This window comes from Tyto alba, unplaced genomic scaffold (assembly GCF_018691265.1).
Source record: "Tyto alba isolate M040663 unplaced genomic scaffold, T.alba_DEE_v4.0 Super-Scaffold_21, whole genome shotgun sequence".
Lineage (NCBI taxonomy): Eukaryota > Metazoa > Chordata > Aves > Strigiformes > Tytonidae > Tyto > Tyto alba.
In genome coordinates, this window is record NW_024881295.1 from 21,057,389 (window position 1) to 21,076,520 (window position 19,132).

Genomic DNA, 19,132 nt, shown 5'->3' on the forward strand with positions numbered 1-19,132 from the left:
ATAGTTTGCTTTTAGTCTGGATATGTTGTAAAAGACTCTCAGCTCACAGTGGATTGCAAATGAAGGAAACCTTTTGCAGTTAGTTGTTTCTGAGGAGAACAGAGTACGCCTGGCTATGCAAATGAGGTGCTTTGTTACAAGGAAAAACAAAGCAGAACTCATTTGACTGATGTGCCTCAGTACAGGAAATTGGTGTCCCAGCTTATGATATGACAGTTCAAATAATTTGTGCTGTAGACACTGTAACTAGAACGTTTGGTTCGATATTTCTTCATGCATTTTGGCCAACTGCATGTTTAAATCAATATTTTCATGTCAGTATCTATTTTTGGTGGTGTACATTTCACTCTACTGTTGAGAGATGCTGTTTTAAAGCAACTAATTTTGAAAAGTTGAATAGTTGTTATAAACAGTTCTTTGAAGTTGCTGCTGTTAGTAAGACAGGGTAGCACACAGCTTTTATTTTATGGGCAACATACGAGATTATGGATTCTCAATTTGACCAATCTTAACTGATTCTGGAATGTAAACAATAATACGCAAATTAAACGCTTTCTTTTTTTAATTTATAGGACTTGATTAGAGACCAGGGCTTACGAGGAGAGGGAGGTAAGTAGTGTTTAAACTAGCTACTGTGCTGTATTTAATTACACAACTGCTCCGTCCCTTCCCTTTGTTCTACTTTCTCCCACAAAACACAGGCACAAAGGAAAATATGACTAGAACAAAATATTAATTTGCATTTGCTTGTCCATGAACTTAATATTTGTCTGACAAAGGTTGAGTCATTTGCCGGTCATTCTGGGAGTGGGGGAGACAGAAGGAGAAAAAGTTTTGAAGTGGTATCTAGTTTTTTAGCTTTAAAATTATCTTGCACCATCACTCTTTTGCTCTTGCACACACACACACACACACATACACACACACACACTCACTCACCTACACGGCTGCGCACAGATGTGCTGCCACTTCCCAACTCTCTCAAAGATTTTTATAGGTTTTTATGCCTGTCGTTACCTTTCCGCCCATGGAAACAACAGGGGGTTTCATTGGAAACCATCAACGTGGTAGATGAACCTTCCATACGATCTGCTGCATCCTAAGGCAGCGTGACATACTCCGGTTCTTCTCCCCCTCTGCCCCTGCTGAAGATGCTGCTTTGCTGTACTGCATGCCTGTGCTACTCTTGGAACCAGGTTGTTAGGACCTTATGCTAAAACCAGGTCTTTATGATTCCTTCAGTAACACACAGCCCTAATTCTCAGTTAAGTCAGAACTAGTGCCAGAAGATTTATTTTTCTTCATGTGTTACGCATGGGCCTGTTAAGTCACTTCTCCCACTGGCTGTCAAGGTCCAGAGAAGGCTTTGTATGTGCTGTATTTATTCCTATAAATATAACAACAATATAGAAATAAAGAAATAGTAAGTAGGGCAGGCATGTGACAGTTTTTCCAACTCCAAATCATTAACACAGTCGTCTCCTACCAATTATAACGTGCTTCAGCCATACTTAAAATCTGAATTACCTTAGTGCGCTCTCTCCCGGTCTCTAAGGTTTTGTACTGTGGGCTGTCACTGACTTTGTTTCTCCCACCCAAATCTGGTAGTTGGTAGGATGGTACCTACCTAGTGCATTGCATTTGATACAGCTATTTTTTGTTATGCCAGCAATAGAATGCTTCTTTTTAAAAAGAAATTTCCTTTAATCCCACAGAAATTTCCTTTAATCCACTAATTTAGAGTTGCCGGTGGTAGCTATTTTTGTATGTGTTGATAGGTGTGGCTCTCCACAGTTTTGCCCATTTTGTCCAGCATTTAAATGTTGTGCTATCATGTTGGTTTTAACTTTTGATCATAAACTGTCTGCTTGGCATCTGAAAACAATTGGCTATTCCCAGTCCTGAAACAGTGTTATTAGTAATTGACTTTTTTTTTTTTTTTTTTTTTCTTCAAAGTACAGAAGCAATCTATGAATAGGAGTCAAAGCATCCTAGTTATTTCCCATGACTTCTTTCATTTCTTCTGTGTGTCTGTCTTTCTGTCTCTGCCTGCCCGTCTCTTTCTCTCTAACAGCCCCTTTGAACCAGCTGATGCGCTGTCTTCGGAAATACCAATCCCGGACTCCCAGTCCCCTCCTTCATTCTGTCCCCAGTGAAATAGTGTTTGATTTTGAGCCTGGCCCAGTGTTCAGAGGTAGTTGGGCTCTTCTTTCTTGTTTTCACCCAAACAAAATAAGTAAAACCACAGATGCTGTTTGTGCCTCACCCTCACACCGTGTGTATGTAAGTGTGTGAGTTTATCGGAACACCTCTTTTTTTTGCTTGGCCTGGCTGGAATGCTTTGAATGTGCTTTTCACACATACTCACTATCACCTTTACACGCTTGAAAATGACTGTAAAGAAAGTCTGACTTAAATCTTCAAAAGCAAGGAATTTCATAGTTGAGGTTTTTGTGTGGACCTTCACAAAATTTTTCTAAACAAAGGTCCTTGGATTTCATTGCAGTGATTTTAAAGTGACGTCCTTAACTTAGAATTTCCTTGACTGTTCAGTTTAAGTCAGTTCAGTGCTTTAACAGTTTTTGATATTGAATATTCATTGTTTTGAAAAGTAATCTAGGAAATAAATCAAATGTGAATTACAAACATTTCCATTGATACCTTGTTAGGTCTTGAACTTTCCAAATGATGTGTCATGTCACCTTTCAACAAATACTCCATTTTGAGAATGTGCTGTTGATACCACATTGGGGCCCTAGATGGTTTAGACCATGTAGTTTTTATTTAGTTAGTAAATTTCCAGTTAAACGGTATTTGTTTGTGTCTCGTACCATGTAAAATAAGACTCTTCCATTTTCACGTCATTGACGCTGGGGGTAATTCAGGCCTAAAGCTGTCAATGGATCTGTTGTATTGCACAAAATCCCCAAAAAACTGTGTGGAATTTCCTACGCTGGAGAAGCCAACTGTTGAGTGAAATGTAAATATTGGTGTCTGTACATACACATGTAGAAATGGGTAGTTCAGTGCATGTAGTGTGGGTTTCAAATGCTACCATCTTGGCTGTTTCAAAGACTTTTGTTTCAGAATATATCAAGAGCAGTTCACCTTATGAACTTGCAAAGTTCTTCCTGAAGTCTTTGTAAGAAGACAGGTGTTCCCAACAAGCAAACTGGCTACAGAATGGAATATGTTACATGCAGCTTCAGAGGCCAAGCTAATGACTTAAATCCAGCACTCTCTGAAGTATTCTTCTCTTATAACTTGGAAAAGAGGCCATCTGGTATTATTATGAACAGATTAACTGTCATGTTCTACCATGTGCTGTAAGCGTTTTTGGAGAAGGGTGAATATTGTGCTAGTGTTTCTATATCATGGTATTAAAATTTAAGTAGGAGACTTTAGTTGTCTCTAAAGAAAATGCATTCTAGTAGAGCTTTGCCGTTACAGAGGAAGTCTGTAACCCAGTAAAACTTCTGGAAAATTGCTCGTTTTCTGGGAACATCATGCATTTAATTCCATATATGTGTGATTTCAGACAAATAATATAATAAATACATGACAGTGTAGTGACCAGAACATGAATGTGAACAAAAGTCCATCCTTCAGGTCACTGGCATCCAGCTGCTTGTAAATTGTAATTAGGATGCCCAGTATGCATCGTTACTGTTGCTTTAGCATGTGAGACAAAGTTTATGGATGCTGCATCCCATTTTTGATGTTTTTGTATGTCATTATTTTGTGCTTCCACTTCTAAATGTATGGATTTTAGCTCAGTGAGGACAGGCAGTGATGGATATATATAGTCTGATAAATTAGCATGCACTGAGTGACTGAACTAGAGCAACGGTTTTAAAAGTCACAAAATCAATTTTTTAACTCAAGTTGGGATTGGGAGACACTTTTTCGTTAAGAGGGGGGCTTCTGAAGGAATGTGAGGAGTATTGTCTTCTACCACTTCCCAGGGCACTGATGTGAGAGAAGGCAATGGAATATTGGACAGTGACATACATCGTTTAGCAAAGCAGTATGAAATTAATTAACAGTTGACCCTATTTTATGTCCTCTGCATCGGGAGAGTCAGCATAACCTTGTTACAAATAATTATGGTGTGTTTTAAAAAGCAGTGTCTAGTTGAAGTGCTCTATTTGTAAAGAGCCGTTGGGGCTCTGAAACACAGCTCTGTCAGTGACATTTTCCTGCATAGATTTGTTTAGATAATGTATAGGCTACAGATGTACTGTTCTTTTTGTATTTAATAGAATGTGCTTCAAATAGCTCACTGAAGTACTTGTTCTTTTTTAATCCTTTCTGCAGTCTAATAGTTACTTTTAAATAAGAGCTCTCTGCTAACAGATAGCTTTAAAACAGCCAAATGGTTTTCAGGTGGCACTTGGAGACTCAACTAGAAAACATTTCCATTCTTTGCATTTAGTCTATTTTGATTTCAAAGTACAGTATTTCAGCTATTTATTGGGTCCCTATAAGGTTAGCTGTAAGAAGCCTGAGAGGTAGCTGCTGCTAACTAAAATGCTACTACTTTTCTTCTCGAAGAAACCAGTGGAATTAAAAAGGACATTTTTAATTTTTTTTTTTTTTTTTTCTATTTAAAGAGACGTTGTCCTTCTGATAACTCACGAACAAGAGACTTGGGACTATTTGGTGTACAGGGGTGTTTGCTATAGACGTGCATCTTCCTCAAATCTAAGACTTGAGCACTAATTTTAATATTAGGACAACATTCCTAGTATATGTTTGTTCCCTCTTAACATTTACATTGATGTTTGGAGATACTGCATCTTAAACACAATTCTTGCACCTAATATCAATACATTCTTGTCAGCTGGCTTCTTAGAGATAAAATGATCCTGTTTCTGAACTTTAGGTTCAACTGCAGGTTTGTCTGCAACACCTCCCGCCTCTTTGCCTGGGTCACTCACCAATGTGAAAGCGTTACAGAAGTCACCAGGACCCCAACGGGAGAGGAAATCATCCTCATCCTCAGAAGACAGAAGTAGAATGGTAAGGGGAATATCAGCTATTGTCATTCATAGTTTGGTATATTCATAGTATAGAAATACTACACAACCATGTTCCTCTCACTTTTCTTCCATCAAAGCCTTCTGAATTGTTTTGAAGATGAGTGTGGTAACGATCAAGGACTTTAAACCAAGAAATAATGGAATATTGACATTTTGGGACTGATATATAAATCATTTAAATAATTGACTGTACTCATTTTACTCCATTGCACCCAAATGTCTTGGTGTGCTTCATATTATAATGCCAGTTTCCCTTCAAATAACAGCTTAACTTTTCCCACCACGATTCATGAACTTTGAAAGTTCTCTAGTGATTCTCAGATGTAACAATACATTAAAATGTCTGCATTATTTTAAATTCACAGTTTAGCATTATGGTTGAGTAAGAATTGAAAAATAAATGAGACTTTCTTTTTGGTAAGAGTTTCTTAGTATTTACTGGCTTTAGCACTGCCAGAAACCTGTGGCAAATATTTCGTGCCAGGAGATAATTTAGTATAGCTGTGTGCTGAGGTTTTGTGTATGACTGACTTGAAAAAGCAAATTCAATATCTGAAAAATAAAGTTCTTTTAGGACTTTAATGATATGAGATGCTGGTACCAAATCTTTAACAAAGCAGCTGTTTTCACAGACATTAATGCACTTGCTTTCTTCATTTTTCTTGTTTATGCATATATATATATATATATATAAAGAAAACCCTTGGTCGACGGGATTCAAGTGATGATTGGGAGATACCAGATGGACAGATCACAGTTGGACAGAGGATAGGATCTGGATCGTTTGGAACAGTCTACAAAGGAAAGTGGCATGGTATGTGGCCATCATGGCAAATAGTTATTTTTAAGCAAGTAGCATTGCCTGCTGGGGGCCACCCACCTGGAGAGCAGCTTCACAGAAGTGTGTGGGGTTTCTGGTGAACAGCAAGTTGAACATGAGCCAGCAATGTGCCCATGCTGCAAAGAAAGCTGATGTAATCCTGGTGTGTGTTAGGCAAAGCATGGCCAGCAGGTCAGCGGAGCTGATCCTTCCCCTTAGTACTGGTGAGCCCATAACTGGAGTGCTCGGTCCAGTTCTGGGCTCCTCAGTGTGACAGACACGTGGACATACCAGGGGAAGTCTGCTGAAGGGCCATAAAGATGATTTTTAAATTAATGGAATAGCGTGCTAAATAGGTAACGTTAGAACTTCAAACTGTTTAGAAACTCAACTCCTGCATGTTCTTCAGAATTAAGTAAGTACGGGGGTAAAGATGGAACACGCCTACTAGAAAGGCTGAAGTATTGATGAATAAGGATTTAGAGCATGTATTTGGAAAGCTTTGACTTGGCTAGGCCTTCTCAAAGTAAAATACAAGTAGCATTTATAGATTTTACAGAATATTTACTTATTTCACTATTGTCGTCGTTTATTTCACAAAAGCTGGAAAATAGGGTATCTCAATATTTCTGATGCTCTACATTGCATTTTCTCAATAGAGGAATGTGTATGAATGGCACTTATTAAAAATTGCTATTTTAAAGGTGATGTGGCAGTGAAAATGTTGAATGTTACGGCACCCACACCTCAACAGTTACAGGCTTTCAAAAATGAAGTAGGAGTGCTCAGGTAAGAATATTTTTAACAGCATAAAATAATGTGTGTAGATTTATGCTTCATTAATCATTGAATTTTAGATTTCCGTTAGAACACATTAATCTTATTCCTCCATGATGGTACTTTGGGCAGAAAATATAACTTCCCATTTGAAAATATGTCCTTGTATCCGCTGCTAGCTCTTCCTTCCTCTGGACGTGTTTGTCTGTGCACCTATGTTTTGAATATATGTATGTCCAAACACTCGAGCTGGGACTGGTTTTTGCTGTTGTACTACCCCCGGGGCACGGTCAGGCCCACGTGTGAACTGCAGGCCTTTCCTTCCTCTCAGCCGTGTTCTGAGATGGAACGAGAGCATGACTGATTGTTGGGTTTGAGCTACAGCGCTGCCCTTGTTTTCTGTTGTTTAATGGTTTCTGTTCAGTAGCATTGACTTCTCTTCGAGGTTTTTTTTTTTAGATGTATTTCTCATAAAGTCACTTTGTGATTTCCTTTTCTCATGTTTACTGCTTGTACTTTCTCAGAGGAAGCATTTGTCTTGGGTTCAGGTCTTAAAAGAGGATCAACCAACACAATACAATAGAATGTTTGCGGGGGAAGGCCATTAGTGTCCAAGTACAGTCTTGAGCATAATTCTGTTTTAAGAAACAAAATAGAAAGAAGGTTTTTACCTCTGGAAAACTGATGTGTTGAGCTGGGCACCTGTGCTGGAGGAGCATCCCCAATAAGCTACACGGTGAAACGGGGATGGTCAGCCTTTTCCCCCAGGAAATGTTAGTTCTGAAAACTCAAAGCCAATAATTGTGGAAGTAGAGGCTTTCTGGGGTATGCTACTTTGGATATCTCTGCATATTTTTGACACACCTGCTCACAAGAATTTAATAAAATCAAAAATCTTGTATTACATACCTAGTCCAGATTTCTGCTGGTAGTCCCATAGCTGGAGTCCAGCCTTTCTGTGCTGCTGGTAGCTTCAGCACTCACAGTAAATATTCAGTTGTCCTATTGTTTGACCCAGACAAGCCAGGTTTACATGTAGTTGTGCCTTTTCAGTTAGGCTTCATCATTGCTTTCTTAGTTCTGAGGTAGGATTTGCAAGAAACCGCTTATTTTTTGTTCACTCAGCAGTTACTCTCAGCATCCCTTGACAAATTCTTGAACCTGAAAAAGGCACAGTCACATGCTCCACAACTGTCCTAGTCCACGTTGCTGAGAGGACAAAGAGGTTCACACTCTGGGCTCCTATGTTAGTTTTTGAATTTTAAAAACATAAAGAGCTCTGCCATCTTCAGCAGCAGCATAGATTTAAGAAGCTACCGCGGGTTTTAAGCTTGGTCTGTCAGGTTTCATCAGCAGTGAGCTGACTGCATTCGGTACAGAGCTGTGTTGGAAGATTGCCCTTATTTTTCCTCAGCCCCCGGGAAGGCTCAGAAATACTCAGGACTTCTTAGGTGTCTCATCTTTGTAATATCTTACTGGTATGTTTGGAAGTATCTAGTTCTTCATGTCCGTTTGATGACAATTAAGAATCTGATTGACTTTTTCTGGAGGGTGATGAGAATCTTTCAGATGTCACAGTTTATCAGTAGATTCCTTCAGGCCTTGAATCTACTGAGGTACCTCCTGAGATAATCCTCTCTGCATTTTTCGTTGTGGGGTTTTTCTGTCTGGAGTCACTCTGTCTTTGAAACAGGTTTGGTTTAATCTGGCCAAATCACTGTGGTGAGCTCAGTCTCTCTCAGTGCTGTATGGAAACAAGTTCATATCGTGACCTGACTGAGGAACAGTTTTCATACCTGTTTCCATCCTTCCTTGTATGCTGGCTCCATAGAGAGCACCAAATTTTTGTCAAATAAAGGATTAAGAAAAACTGAAGCCTTGTCAAGGAGGTGTGTTGATGGTTTCTGAGCGAAAGGGTTGTCCTTCCCGGAAGCCTCTGAGACTGCAATTTCATTTTGAATGTCCTCCTTACGGGCAGCGACGTCTCATAGTGAGACTGGGGTTACACAAAAGCATACCTGCCTGCAAACTGTCGCCGTCCCCTGGGGACGTAGTGGTAACATCGTCTTCTGAGCAGTCCTGTGCTGGGCCGCTTGCAAAAGCGAGAGGAAGCGGTGCTTACCCCAGAATAGCTGTTCCGGGTCATTAGGATAAGAAAGGCTAACTGCTGGAATAATTCATTAAACTGAATCTAGCAACAGGTTAGCATGTTGTCTTAGTAAAAGTTGAGATTGACCCAACAACTTCCGTTTGGAAATATACAGTTAGACTGTGTTAGATCTGCCTGCGTTTTTCCCGATGTCCTGATCCACCTGATCTCCTCCTGATTATTTTTTCCAATAGGAAAACACGACATGTGAATATCCTGCTTTTCATGGGTTATTCAACAAAACCCCAGTTGGCTATTGTTACACAGTGGTGTGAGGGGTCCAGCTTATATCACCATCTACACATCATTGAGACCAAATTTGAAATGATCAAACTAATTGATATTGCACGGCAGACTGCACAAGGCATGGAGTAAGTATCGTATTACTTGTTTGCAAATGAGCACTGGGGCAATGTTTACTTATCCCCTTCACACTCTGACTGACATGGGCCAATAAGGCCAGCTGTCTGCTCACTTTGCCAAGCCCAGGGTCCTGCCTCGACGATCAGAGCCTTTGGGGAAACGTTTATTGTTTTGATTAGTAAAATAAACTTCATGTTCTTTTTTTTTTTTTGTGGAACATAGGGAAATACAAATCATCAAGGCAATATAGTCTTAGACGGTAGAATAAAGATAATTACAGTGCACTTAAACTTTCATTCTTGTAAGCAAAGATTTCTGTTCCAGGCTTTGCAATATTCACAGTGCAGATAGTCTTAGGGTAGGAGGTAAAACATAGTTTAAAAAGAAACACCCTGTGAACAAGAGGACAGAATCCTGTAAGATAATGCAATCGATTTTTTTTTTTTTTTCTCCTTTTCTTGTAAGTATTGTAGCTCTCTAAATAATAGATTTCAGAATTTGCAGAAAACGTACCTATTTTGTTCTAAGGACTGTAAGTAACCCTTACTCCCATAGAGGGCAACTGAGTGAGTTAGAATTTACAAAACTAGCCCAATATTGTGTGTCAAAATCAGAACACTGACGGTAAGATCAGAGAAATCGCTCTCCATCTGGAAAGCTGCTATGATGATTGCAGTTCAGCGTGCCATTTTTCTACCAAGTGTTCTATTACATTTTCAGTCGAGGTGGGGAGGTGTTTGCAGCAACCAGCCCCAGCCTTCTGTTAGCTTGCTCATCTCCCCAGGCTCCCTCTGTAGGTAGTGGAGCTGCAGAAGCTGGCTTATGAGCGCGATTCAAAGCAGAGCCATAAACTGGGGCTTTTCCAGCAGGTTTGTGCCAATCTCATTGACTAAACAAAGAGCCGTGGGAGACTAGTTGCCTAATTTAGGCTGTATCTGTGCTGTGGGGCAGGTACTCTCCTCTGTGTTCCCTGCAATCTATTTATCCAGTCTGCAATCAGGGGATCAGTTTTTCCAGTCCCGTACTAAAAAGCAGTCAGCACACTTGAGTACACGCTGAGACTGGGAAGCACATTTAGCTCCTGCACTTTAGAAACATCTTACCTAAAGCTGTGGCTAACCCGCAAAGCGTCTTGATGGTCACCGTTAAGGCTGGGGGGCAGAGCCTTCGGCACTGAATGGCATGTCAGAAACTACTGGAGTTCTTTTATTCTGAATATTGACATAGACCTGAAAAGCAGAAGTTGGTGCATAATTGTTATTTCATTCTTCGGTAGCATCTGGTTTGAGCTGGAAATCTAAGCTTTATTTTATTTTTTGATTGTTATTAGTTGGGGTTTTTTGCTGTGGCTGTTTCAGGGTAACTGAAGTTTTACCACCTTGATAAATATGTGCAGTTTGAACATCTACAGAATTTGTGTTTCAGTAATACAGTGAATTTTGAGTTGTTGATTAGGGAAATATCATTAAACCCACCTAATCTATGATGTTTCTTTTCAGTTATTTGCATGCCAAGTCAATCATCCACAGAGACCTCAAGAGTAATAGTATCCTTTCCCAGAGATGTGATTGTGGAAGGTGACAACATTCCTGTTTGGTTGTTTTGTTTTGGTTTGGTTTGTTTTTTTTTTCAGCCAGAAATTAACTTAGTGATGTGAAAAGCTGTTCATGTGTGACTGTTTGCTGCATTGAAATTTCGTTGAGAAGGGGTAATACCACTAGTAGAAAAGTAAGGAATACTTACTATGTCTCTTGATGCGATTGCAATAACGTAGCGAGTTTTATTGGGGTATCACAAAGATTTTTGCATCGTTTGATTTCTACATGTAATGAGAGATTACACCAGTTCACTCATGAAGGTATTTTCAGCTTTTCTCGTACTTGGCATTTCAAGAAAGCCACCTGGGCCCTGGTCTGTTCAGCACTAGCCCAGTCGTTGCTTATGTAACCCTTAAATACCATAATACACCACGCTGACTGCATAGAACCCGTGTTATATGAAAACCTTCAGTGATGGTGGGTGGTTAAAACTGTTCTATCTAATGTTGCAAGGTTGTAGTTGTTTATTGTTCTTGTAGGCCAGGAGCGGTACCACTTGTTTGTTTGCCCTTAACATTACTCCCTTAGATATTTTTCTTCATGAAGACCTCACAGTAAAAATAGGTGATTTTGGTCTAGCTACAGTGAAATCACGGTGGAGCGGATCTCATCAGTTTGAACAGTTGTCTGGATCTATTCTATGGATGGTAAGCAAGAGGGAAGCGGGGTGTTTGTTTCAACAGATTTAATTGGCTTTGGCCAAAGTTTCTGAGACTATCCCTCCCTCACACTGACATACAGAAGCTGTCTTAAGCTGGAAAACACAAGCGGTAATATGAAGTACTAAATGAATGCTTTTCAGTTCTTCTTTAAGTTTTCCAGCAGTCAGCAAAAAACCTTTAGTGTCTTCATCCCTTACTCTGAGGTTTAAGCTGACCAGAAAATGGTGGCTAAGGAAAAAGGGTATGAGTAAGCCAGGGTTGAGGAGAAGGTGAGAAAAGCCACAGAAAACATCCTGCAGAGGAACTAGCTCAGCCAGAAGTAAGATGCCCTTAAGTTTTAAGGATTCAAGCGTGGTTACTCTCAAGAAGTTATACAACTTGCTTAAGTCTTAATAAGAAGTATAGTTACGACCTCCTTTTCTCCCTGAAAAACTGAAGGCTCTGATAGTTGGCATTCTTTTCAGTGTCATTATAACTGTAGTTATAGCTTCTTGGCCTGGATATGGTCGTTTTGTTCTGTCGTAGGGGAATAAAGGGATCACCAAGCTAAAATGAACCGATGTACTTTTGAGGTTCGTATCAACATCCACTCTATATTAGGACCCGATCACATCTGAAGGCAAGAGTGGGCCTTGCGCCTGTTACACCCTGAACAAGTCCGTGTTTTGTTCTTGGTGTGTGAGGTGCAGCCCAATGTGGTGAAAAAAACCCAAATTCTTTCCTTTTACGTTCCAGGCACCAGAAGTTATTAGAATGCAAGATAAAAACCCGTACAGCTTTCAGTCGGATGTGTACGCGTTCGGAATTGTTCTTTATGAACTGATGACTGGACAGTTACCGTACTCAAACATCAACAACAGGGACCAGGTGAGGGAAGGGGTTGGCTTCAGGCAGCCGTGGCCTGAAGCAGAGATTGATTCAGCCTCCTGAAGTGTACGTTTTGATGTACTGTGTGTTTGATTTACGTTTCTGATTCTGACGTTATGAGATGTTTCTACATTTTCTAGATCTGCCTCAGCCGTGTAGGACCAATTTACGTCTCTTTAGGTTGGGTGTGGGTTTTTTTTTGTTCTTCAAGTATAGATTTTCAGCTTCTGAGCTGGTTGCCAGGATACTTATTAGGGAGAGAGCAGATTACTTAATAATAATCTAGTTTAGAATAGTTCTGCAAAAGCAAAATGGTCCTCTCTGTGTTCAGTTATTTCTTGGGTTTGGGGGTTTTTGTCCGCCTTCCCTTTGCACTGAATAATAGTTCAGCAACGGGATTGACAAAATGGAACAGCAATCATCTCTCTGAATGTTTTACATTCCTTTCTGTCTTGAGAAACGCATGCACCATCTAATTGAATTTCAGGATATCAGTGTTTCTCAAATCCTGCTTGATGGAGTATATGACTTTCTAGAGCGTGTGACTCCTGTAAAAAGATTACTTAATTGTGAACAAATATTCCTTAAGTCTAATGATACCACATGCCTGTAATATATCTCCACAGGATAGGCACGTTTGCAAAGGCATTATCTGATTCATTATTTTTCTGTCTAATCTGAAAATAGTATCTATGCATAAAGATCTTTGGTGTAAACTATTTCACGTCGGGGTGGTGATATATTTATGTTGTTTCTGTGTCCACATCCCTTGTTTTTTCACTGTCAGTACTTGAGAATTGCAACCATAGCAACGTTCATCAGTGAATGCCATTTATAAGGCTGCTTCTTCCATATTTGTCAGAACACTTCATCCCAATTCATCAAATTTGGAGTGACTCCTTTTTTAATTATTATTACTACTTCTATTTTTTTTTTTTTTTCCTTTTGAAAGAAGGGCAATATCCAGATTCCTGGCCAGATGGATATAGCCTTCTAAAAGCAGTATTTGGGTATTGTTTTGGTTTTACCTTCTGTGATTTGAAAGGTTAACCCGGTGGTGTAGGTGCTCACAACTGAGTGCTGAAACAAATTCTAAATTGCAAGTGAAGCCAACATATAAAATGTGATCTGATGTTTTGAGTTCTGTCACTCCCAGTCTGTTGTCTGAAAAGACATAAATATTGCTCGCTCACTGTTGGTGCACCGACATCAGCTACTACTGAGATTCTTGGTGAGCAAAGCGTTGTTCTTGTTACACCTCAGAGTGTTTCTGTCACCTTAACAGATTTTTCTAGACAGACTAGGACTGGTTTTGTACTGATACTCTCTTTTCTCTAGCTAAAATAGAAGCTTAATCCCGCTGTGATTTGTAGAGTATCAGAAGCATAAATAATAGTGAATTTTTAATAATTTCAGTTTAAAGATGATAATTATTTAGAAAAGAATAACTTGCAGATTTTGATAAGTCTTATTGCAGCAGAGGTAAGGGACAGGGTAGACAAGCCTTTACTACGAAATGCTGCTCTGACACATGGGGATTTCTAAAGAAACCATATGGGAGCTTTATGCTCCTCCTTGCTGCCAACACAGATGCGACTGAATCAGAAAGTCGAAAAAGGACCAGGATTGTGTTAGTGGGAGTAACATGTATAGCTTGCTTGAGGTGTGGGCTATTTCTGTTGTGGTTTTTGGGGGGGTTTTTGGTGTTTTTTTTTTTTTTTTTGCCAGTGTCAAGATATGAAGTGGTAGCACTTCATTAAATACAAGGTATGATACACCTGCTGGGTCTGTCTGAGTATTCAGAAAAGGTAATGATTATCTGCTGCAGCCTGAATGGATCTCTGATGAGCTGGTTTGAAAGGGCTTTTTAGTGTCAGCACAACTGCCTACTCAAACCACGTTGCATTTGACCTTGGCTTGACATGCTGATGTTTGAGGGGTTTTTATCTATCCAAGAGAACATAGTAACCATACTTATTAGTTGCTTCCCTGCTTTCTATTCGTTTACTTTGGTTTATACTTAAGTTTTATCTTTAGGTGAAATATGAGCCTGCCATGTTAACGGAATTACTGTAAAAAAGCAAAGCCTGTTTCCTCTTCCACAGAGGAAGGGCAGTTTTTCTTTTTCTTTTGTGTTTTTTTGGGGGGTTGGGGAGGTGTTCAGATGTCAAGAGTAAGCTTTTGTGGTGGAAACATGAAGGAATTTGTTCTCAAAAGGTAAGGGGTTTTAATGTCTGAAGTCCACGTGTTCCTTAAAATACCTTTCAGTGTGAACTTGCTGTTGACTTGTATTATAAACCAGAATATTTTTTTTTTTACGGACTATTTATTTTTAGGCATTCTGTTGCTTATTCTTGTTTCTGTAACAGCTTTTGACATGGAAGAACAGCTCCTTAGGTGGTTATTGCTATAAATGGTAACCATTTACTAGTGTTCAAGTTTCACAGAAATCTCTCTGAGGAGGAGGAGGAAAAATCTATTTTTTTTTTCTCTGTACTGAATAGGTTAGCAAGTGTTACTCTAAAACTTGGCAATTTCAATACCAGATAATGTTTCCTGGGAGCAGGGAACTTGCTGCTGGGACTAAAATGGTCTAGCAAAACGTTCCTATTTTGTTACTGTTTGTTTTATGGACTCATCTTCTTCCCCTTTTGTCATTTTTCCCCTTAAATAAAGATAATTTTTATGGTGGGACGAGGATACCTATCTCCAGACCTCAGTAAAGTACGGAGCAACTGTCCAAAAGCTATGAAGAGACTAATGGCAGAATGCTTAAAAAAGAAAAGAGATGAGAGACCCCTTTTTCCACAGGTGAGAAATGTTCCTCTTTAGTTCTCAGGAGACTTTACAATTCAAATATTAAAAATAAAGATCAGTTATGAACTCACTGGCCAGTTCAAAATTTTTTTTATAAATGCTACAGCATGACTTCAGAGGAATACTGGGTCAGTACCCGGTTAGTGCTGATTAATTAGAAAAGTTTATTTTCAATTCAAAAAGCCTGTATTAAAATGACTTGTGGAGTTGGCAGAGCACTTACGTATCGGAGAAAGTTTCAACCAGGAGATAGTGAAATTAATAATCACAATTAGACACAAATTAAACTTGGTGTATGTTCTCAGAAATCTTTAGAACTCCCCCCCCACCGCCCCCATCCTTGCTGTCCCCCCAGCTTTATGAAGGGCAACTGGTAGTTTTGTCACAAAACTTGATTTATTGTGCCTGCTGAGGAAGGTTTGGCTTCTAAAAGCTTGGACGGGGACCTCATTTTTTTTTTTGTTGTTGTTGTGAATGTAACCAAAGCGTTTTCAAAAAATAAGGAGCTCCCCCTGATGGCTTTATGGTCAATGGTATTAAGCAAACTGCTGCCAAAGCTGTTTATTTGCAGCGATGGTAGGTAGGGGTACTGGTGCATAAACAAAGAAGCAGATGAAAGGCAACTGTATTCAGTGTGCTTACGGAGGGAAATCAGTATGCCCCTTTAGAGGGGAAAATGAGACAGTTTCGTCCCAAAACGTCCTTTTCAGCTTTTTGAGGATATAAACAGCAGAGTGCAACGCAGTACTCTATTTTTAAAAGTTTCTGTTAAAATCTGTGTATACGTATTTTTCTGTCGTTAATTGATGTTCTGCCTTTGGTTTTGAGAGCACGTTACGCTTTGGAAGAACAGATTTGATCGCTTATTTTCTACTTGTTTTAGATTCTTGCCTCCATTGAGCTTCTGGCCCGGTCATTGCCAAAAATTCACCGCAGTGCATCTGAGCCCTCATTAAACCGGGCTGGCTTCCAGACAGAGGATTTTAGTCTATATGCTTGTGCTTCTCCAAAAACGCCCATCCAAGCAGGGGGATACGGTGGGTTTCCAGTGCACTGAAAAGAAATGTGAAAGCGTGTGCCTGTGTGTCTGTGTGCTGGCGTGTTCCTGTGAGTGCAACACATGTGTACGTTCTCCGTTCCTACCGGCTGTGGTTTTCAGGTTTACTGAGGGAATGAAGACACGTTTCCTAACGCTGGGCATTGAATGTCCTGAGAACAAAGTCTGTGTTGGTGAGGGACGCCCTGGGAACAGCTGGCACAAGAAGAATTATAAGGTCGCGTGAGGGAAGTGGGAAAGTCACAACAAAACAAGCAAAAATCCTCTTGTGGTCATTGGGTGTTATTTTTTGCTCGCCTCTGTCATTTTTGCCTAGTTCATTGACTGGAATTAGTTACTCAGGAGTGTATTTGATTTAAATCTACTCAAGCTTTGGTGTTTGGGTTTTTTCTACTTCAGTTGAGGTCGTTATATTTGAGCAATAGGCTTTAGAGTCCTCAGTAATGCTACTCACGTGGGCAACAAGTGGAAAAATAACTTCAGGGCTGAGCACAGTCAAACCTTCTCGTGGTCAACAGAAGTGAGCAGATACAACACGGAATCAAAAGACAGACCTTAGTGACCTGTGACTCGTATTTTGAAAGTTGAAGTTTAAAATATTGCTGTTTGGAGAACATCTCTTCCTGCAGAGGAGTGGCGGCGTGGGGATTTTTTTACTTTTTATTTTTGCCTAAATACTCTGACCTGCTGTAGTTTAGACCATCTCAAAATGTTCTATTGCAACGCAACATAGAAAAAATTCTGAATCTGCTTTTGCTGAACTGCAAGAACATTACTGATAGTGGTGCCTGTATCCTTCAATTAGCACGGATTTCAAAAATTAAAAACCAAAACCCAAACATTTTAGATCTTGAGCATAACCAAATACTTTAAGACTAAAAGGCTGCTAACACCCATAATAGGAAAAGAATATTTGAAAAGGCAGTTGTTTTCATGGGAATCAGTATTATACCATGAATTCTGTTAAAATGAAAGGTTTTAATTACTTTAATATTGTTAAGAATACCACTGAACATGCTTCTGTTCAGTGACAAATTGTTTTTTTTTTTTTTCACTTCTATATAGAAGCTGCTATTTTGCTTAGAAGTGAATGGGTTAGACCCGATACCTAACTGAGGAAGCTAGACACCTTACCAAGATCTTGTCAGCTCACTTCAAAGATTGGGTTTTTCTCCGGAGCTGGTACCTCAGGGTGGCGGTTCGGGGGACAGCAGTCTTCGATGCCAGATATGAGAACAGTAATGTCACTGACTCTGTTCGTGCATATTTTGAAATTAGTCGTGTGGTTTTGTTTGTTTTAAACGGCTGAGCTATTAATTTTCACAGATTTTCCTGCATCGGAAATAAGCTATTGCTGCTCTTGTTAAGACTTCAAGGGTCAGGAATGTTCTTGATGGCTTCTGGTTTACCTGCTGGTGGAGGACTTTGCAGGTTGCTAGCAATGGATCAGAAATTCAAAAAAGGTTTTCTCTTCTGCTATGTGGCAACTGAGCCTTTTAAAACAGGAGGCAGAGGTAGAGAGCTTGAAGAGATGTAGGCAATTGCTACATTTTCTGGCCAGATTCTAACGGTCTTTTTGGCTTCTGCTGTTGGAACAGTTTGGGAACTAACTTTTCTCATGTTGTTAGTCAAGAAAATTCAGCTGTTGAAATCTATCTCTGTGGAAATAGTTACGGAGGACAAAAGTTGTTACCGTTTTAGCGAATCTGTTTCTCATCTTTCTGGTAGCTTCACCTCATTTTGGCAGGCTTATCTTAAAAGGAAAACAGGATTTAAGTAGTTTTTCCCCCTCTTATTTATAATTTTCTTTTTTATTCTAGACACTGGGGGTGAATGCTGCTTAAGCTTTGGGGTATAGTATTCAGTACAGATGACAATGCCCATCTGAGTAAGAGCAGGAGGCTGCTCCTGGGTCTCCTGCAGAATCTGGAAATGCAGGATCCCACGCAGCAAAGGCTTAACCACACAGGGAGTTACAGAGAGTGCAGATCCATCATCACTGCCCTGCCCAGGCTTACTCTTCAGGCCAGCCAGATCAGTTCCCACAAGTTACTCCTTGGAGTAGTGGTATCCTCCTCGTTGTTCAAATTGTTCTTGTGTGCTATGGGAACTACAGTTATTGGGGGGGGGGGGGGGGAATGCTGCCATCCTCAGACACGTTTGGCCCCACTTGCTGCTTTGTGGGCAGCGCCTTGGGCTTCTTCCCAGGTCACCTGCTCTTCCACGTCCAGCACGGTTTGGGACCCATGGCCATAACAGGGGGCTTAGCTTCTCACTAAACAAACATTTTATGAAGCCTAAAAGGAGGCTGGTTTTTGTGGATCGTTAACTTTATCTGACATAAAAGCATTTAGGGCTTTAACTGCCGTAGTTGGTGATTGCTGCTTCAGTGAGATACGGGAACGTATGTAGGATGAAGGTCTCTTAAGTACACGTGTGGATTTGGGTCAGCATTCTCAGAGATGAAACTCAGCTATATTGTTTAGAAACAGATACCTGTCAGTCCCGAAAACAGGTCTGTAGGATCCCAGGCTTTTCTGGAGGTGTAGTTTAGACTATGTGAGATTCTGGTTTTTGTTTGGTTTTTTGTTTTTTTGTTTTTTTTTTTTTAACTTCCCTGCATCTCAGTATAGAAACAAAATCTGTCTTGGTACTTTCTAGAAGGACCAGATCCTCATAAACACTGTTATCCACATCAGTGTATGTTCCAAATTTTATTTAGCCAGTGTATGTTATCCATACTAGAAGATCCAACAGAAAGCTTCTTCATCATACTTTTTCTGTGTCTGTGAACGTAATCCAGGCAAGGTGTTGGAACTTGGTGTTTCCCTTTAGGTCAGTTACTCTCTACTTCGGTAGACAAGGCTGGCATGGGCCTGGAAGGGAACCATTCTTCTTACGATTCTTCTGAGAAACATGGTATCTACCCCAGGATAAAGAGTACAGTTAGGGTGTTGTATACATACCGTAGTAACCTCAC

The 19,132-nt window shown here is 39.9% G+C and overlaps 1 protein-coding gene across 2 annotated transcripts in view; it reads left to right on the forward strand.

Moving 5' to 3' along the window:
• BRAF (B-Raf proto-oncogene, serine/threonine kinase) overlaps window positions 1-19,132 on the forward strand; it is an 82,796-nt gene that overhangs the window by 58,022 nt on the left and 5,642 nt on the right. Inside the window, exons 9-19 of one of the 2 annotated variants that reach the window (XM_042795311.1) lie at window positions 573-609; window positions 2,075-2,194; window positions 4,886-5,022; window positions 5,739-5,856; window positions 6,567-6,651; window positions 8,983-9,159; window positions 10,651-10,697; window positions 11,278-11,396; window positions 12,147-12,278; window positions 14,955-15,089; window positions 15,979-16,132. In XM_042795311.1, coding sequence (XP_042651245.1) covers window positions 573-609; window positions 2,075-2,194; window positions 4,886-5,022; window positions 5,739-5,856; window positions 6,567-6,651; window positions 8,983-9,159; window positions 10,651-10,697; window positions 11,278-11,396; window positions 12,147-12,278; window positions 14,955-15,089; window positions 15,979-16,132 — 1,261 coding nt within the window. The remainder of the gene's footprint in view (window positions 1-572; window positions 610-2,074; window positions 2,195-4,885; window positions 5,023-5,738; window positions 5,857-6,566; window positions 6,652-8,982; window positions 9,160-10,650; window positions 10,698-11,277; window positions 11,397-12,146; window positions 12,279-14,954; window positions 15,090-15,978; window positions 16,133-19,132) is intronic. The other variant, XM_042795312.1, reaches the window with a different exon arrangement.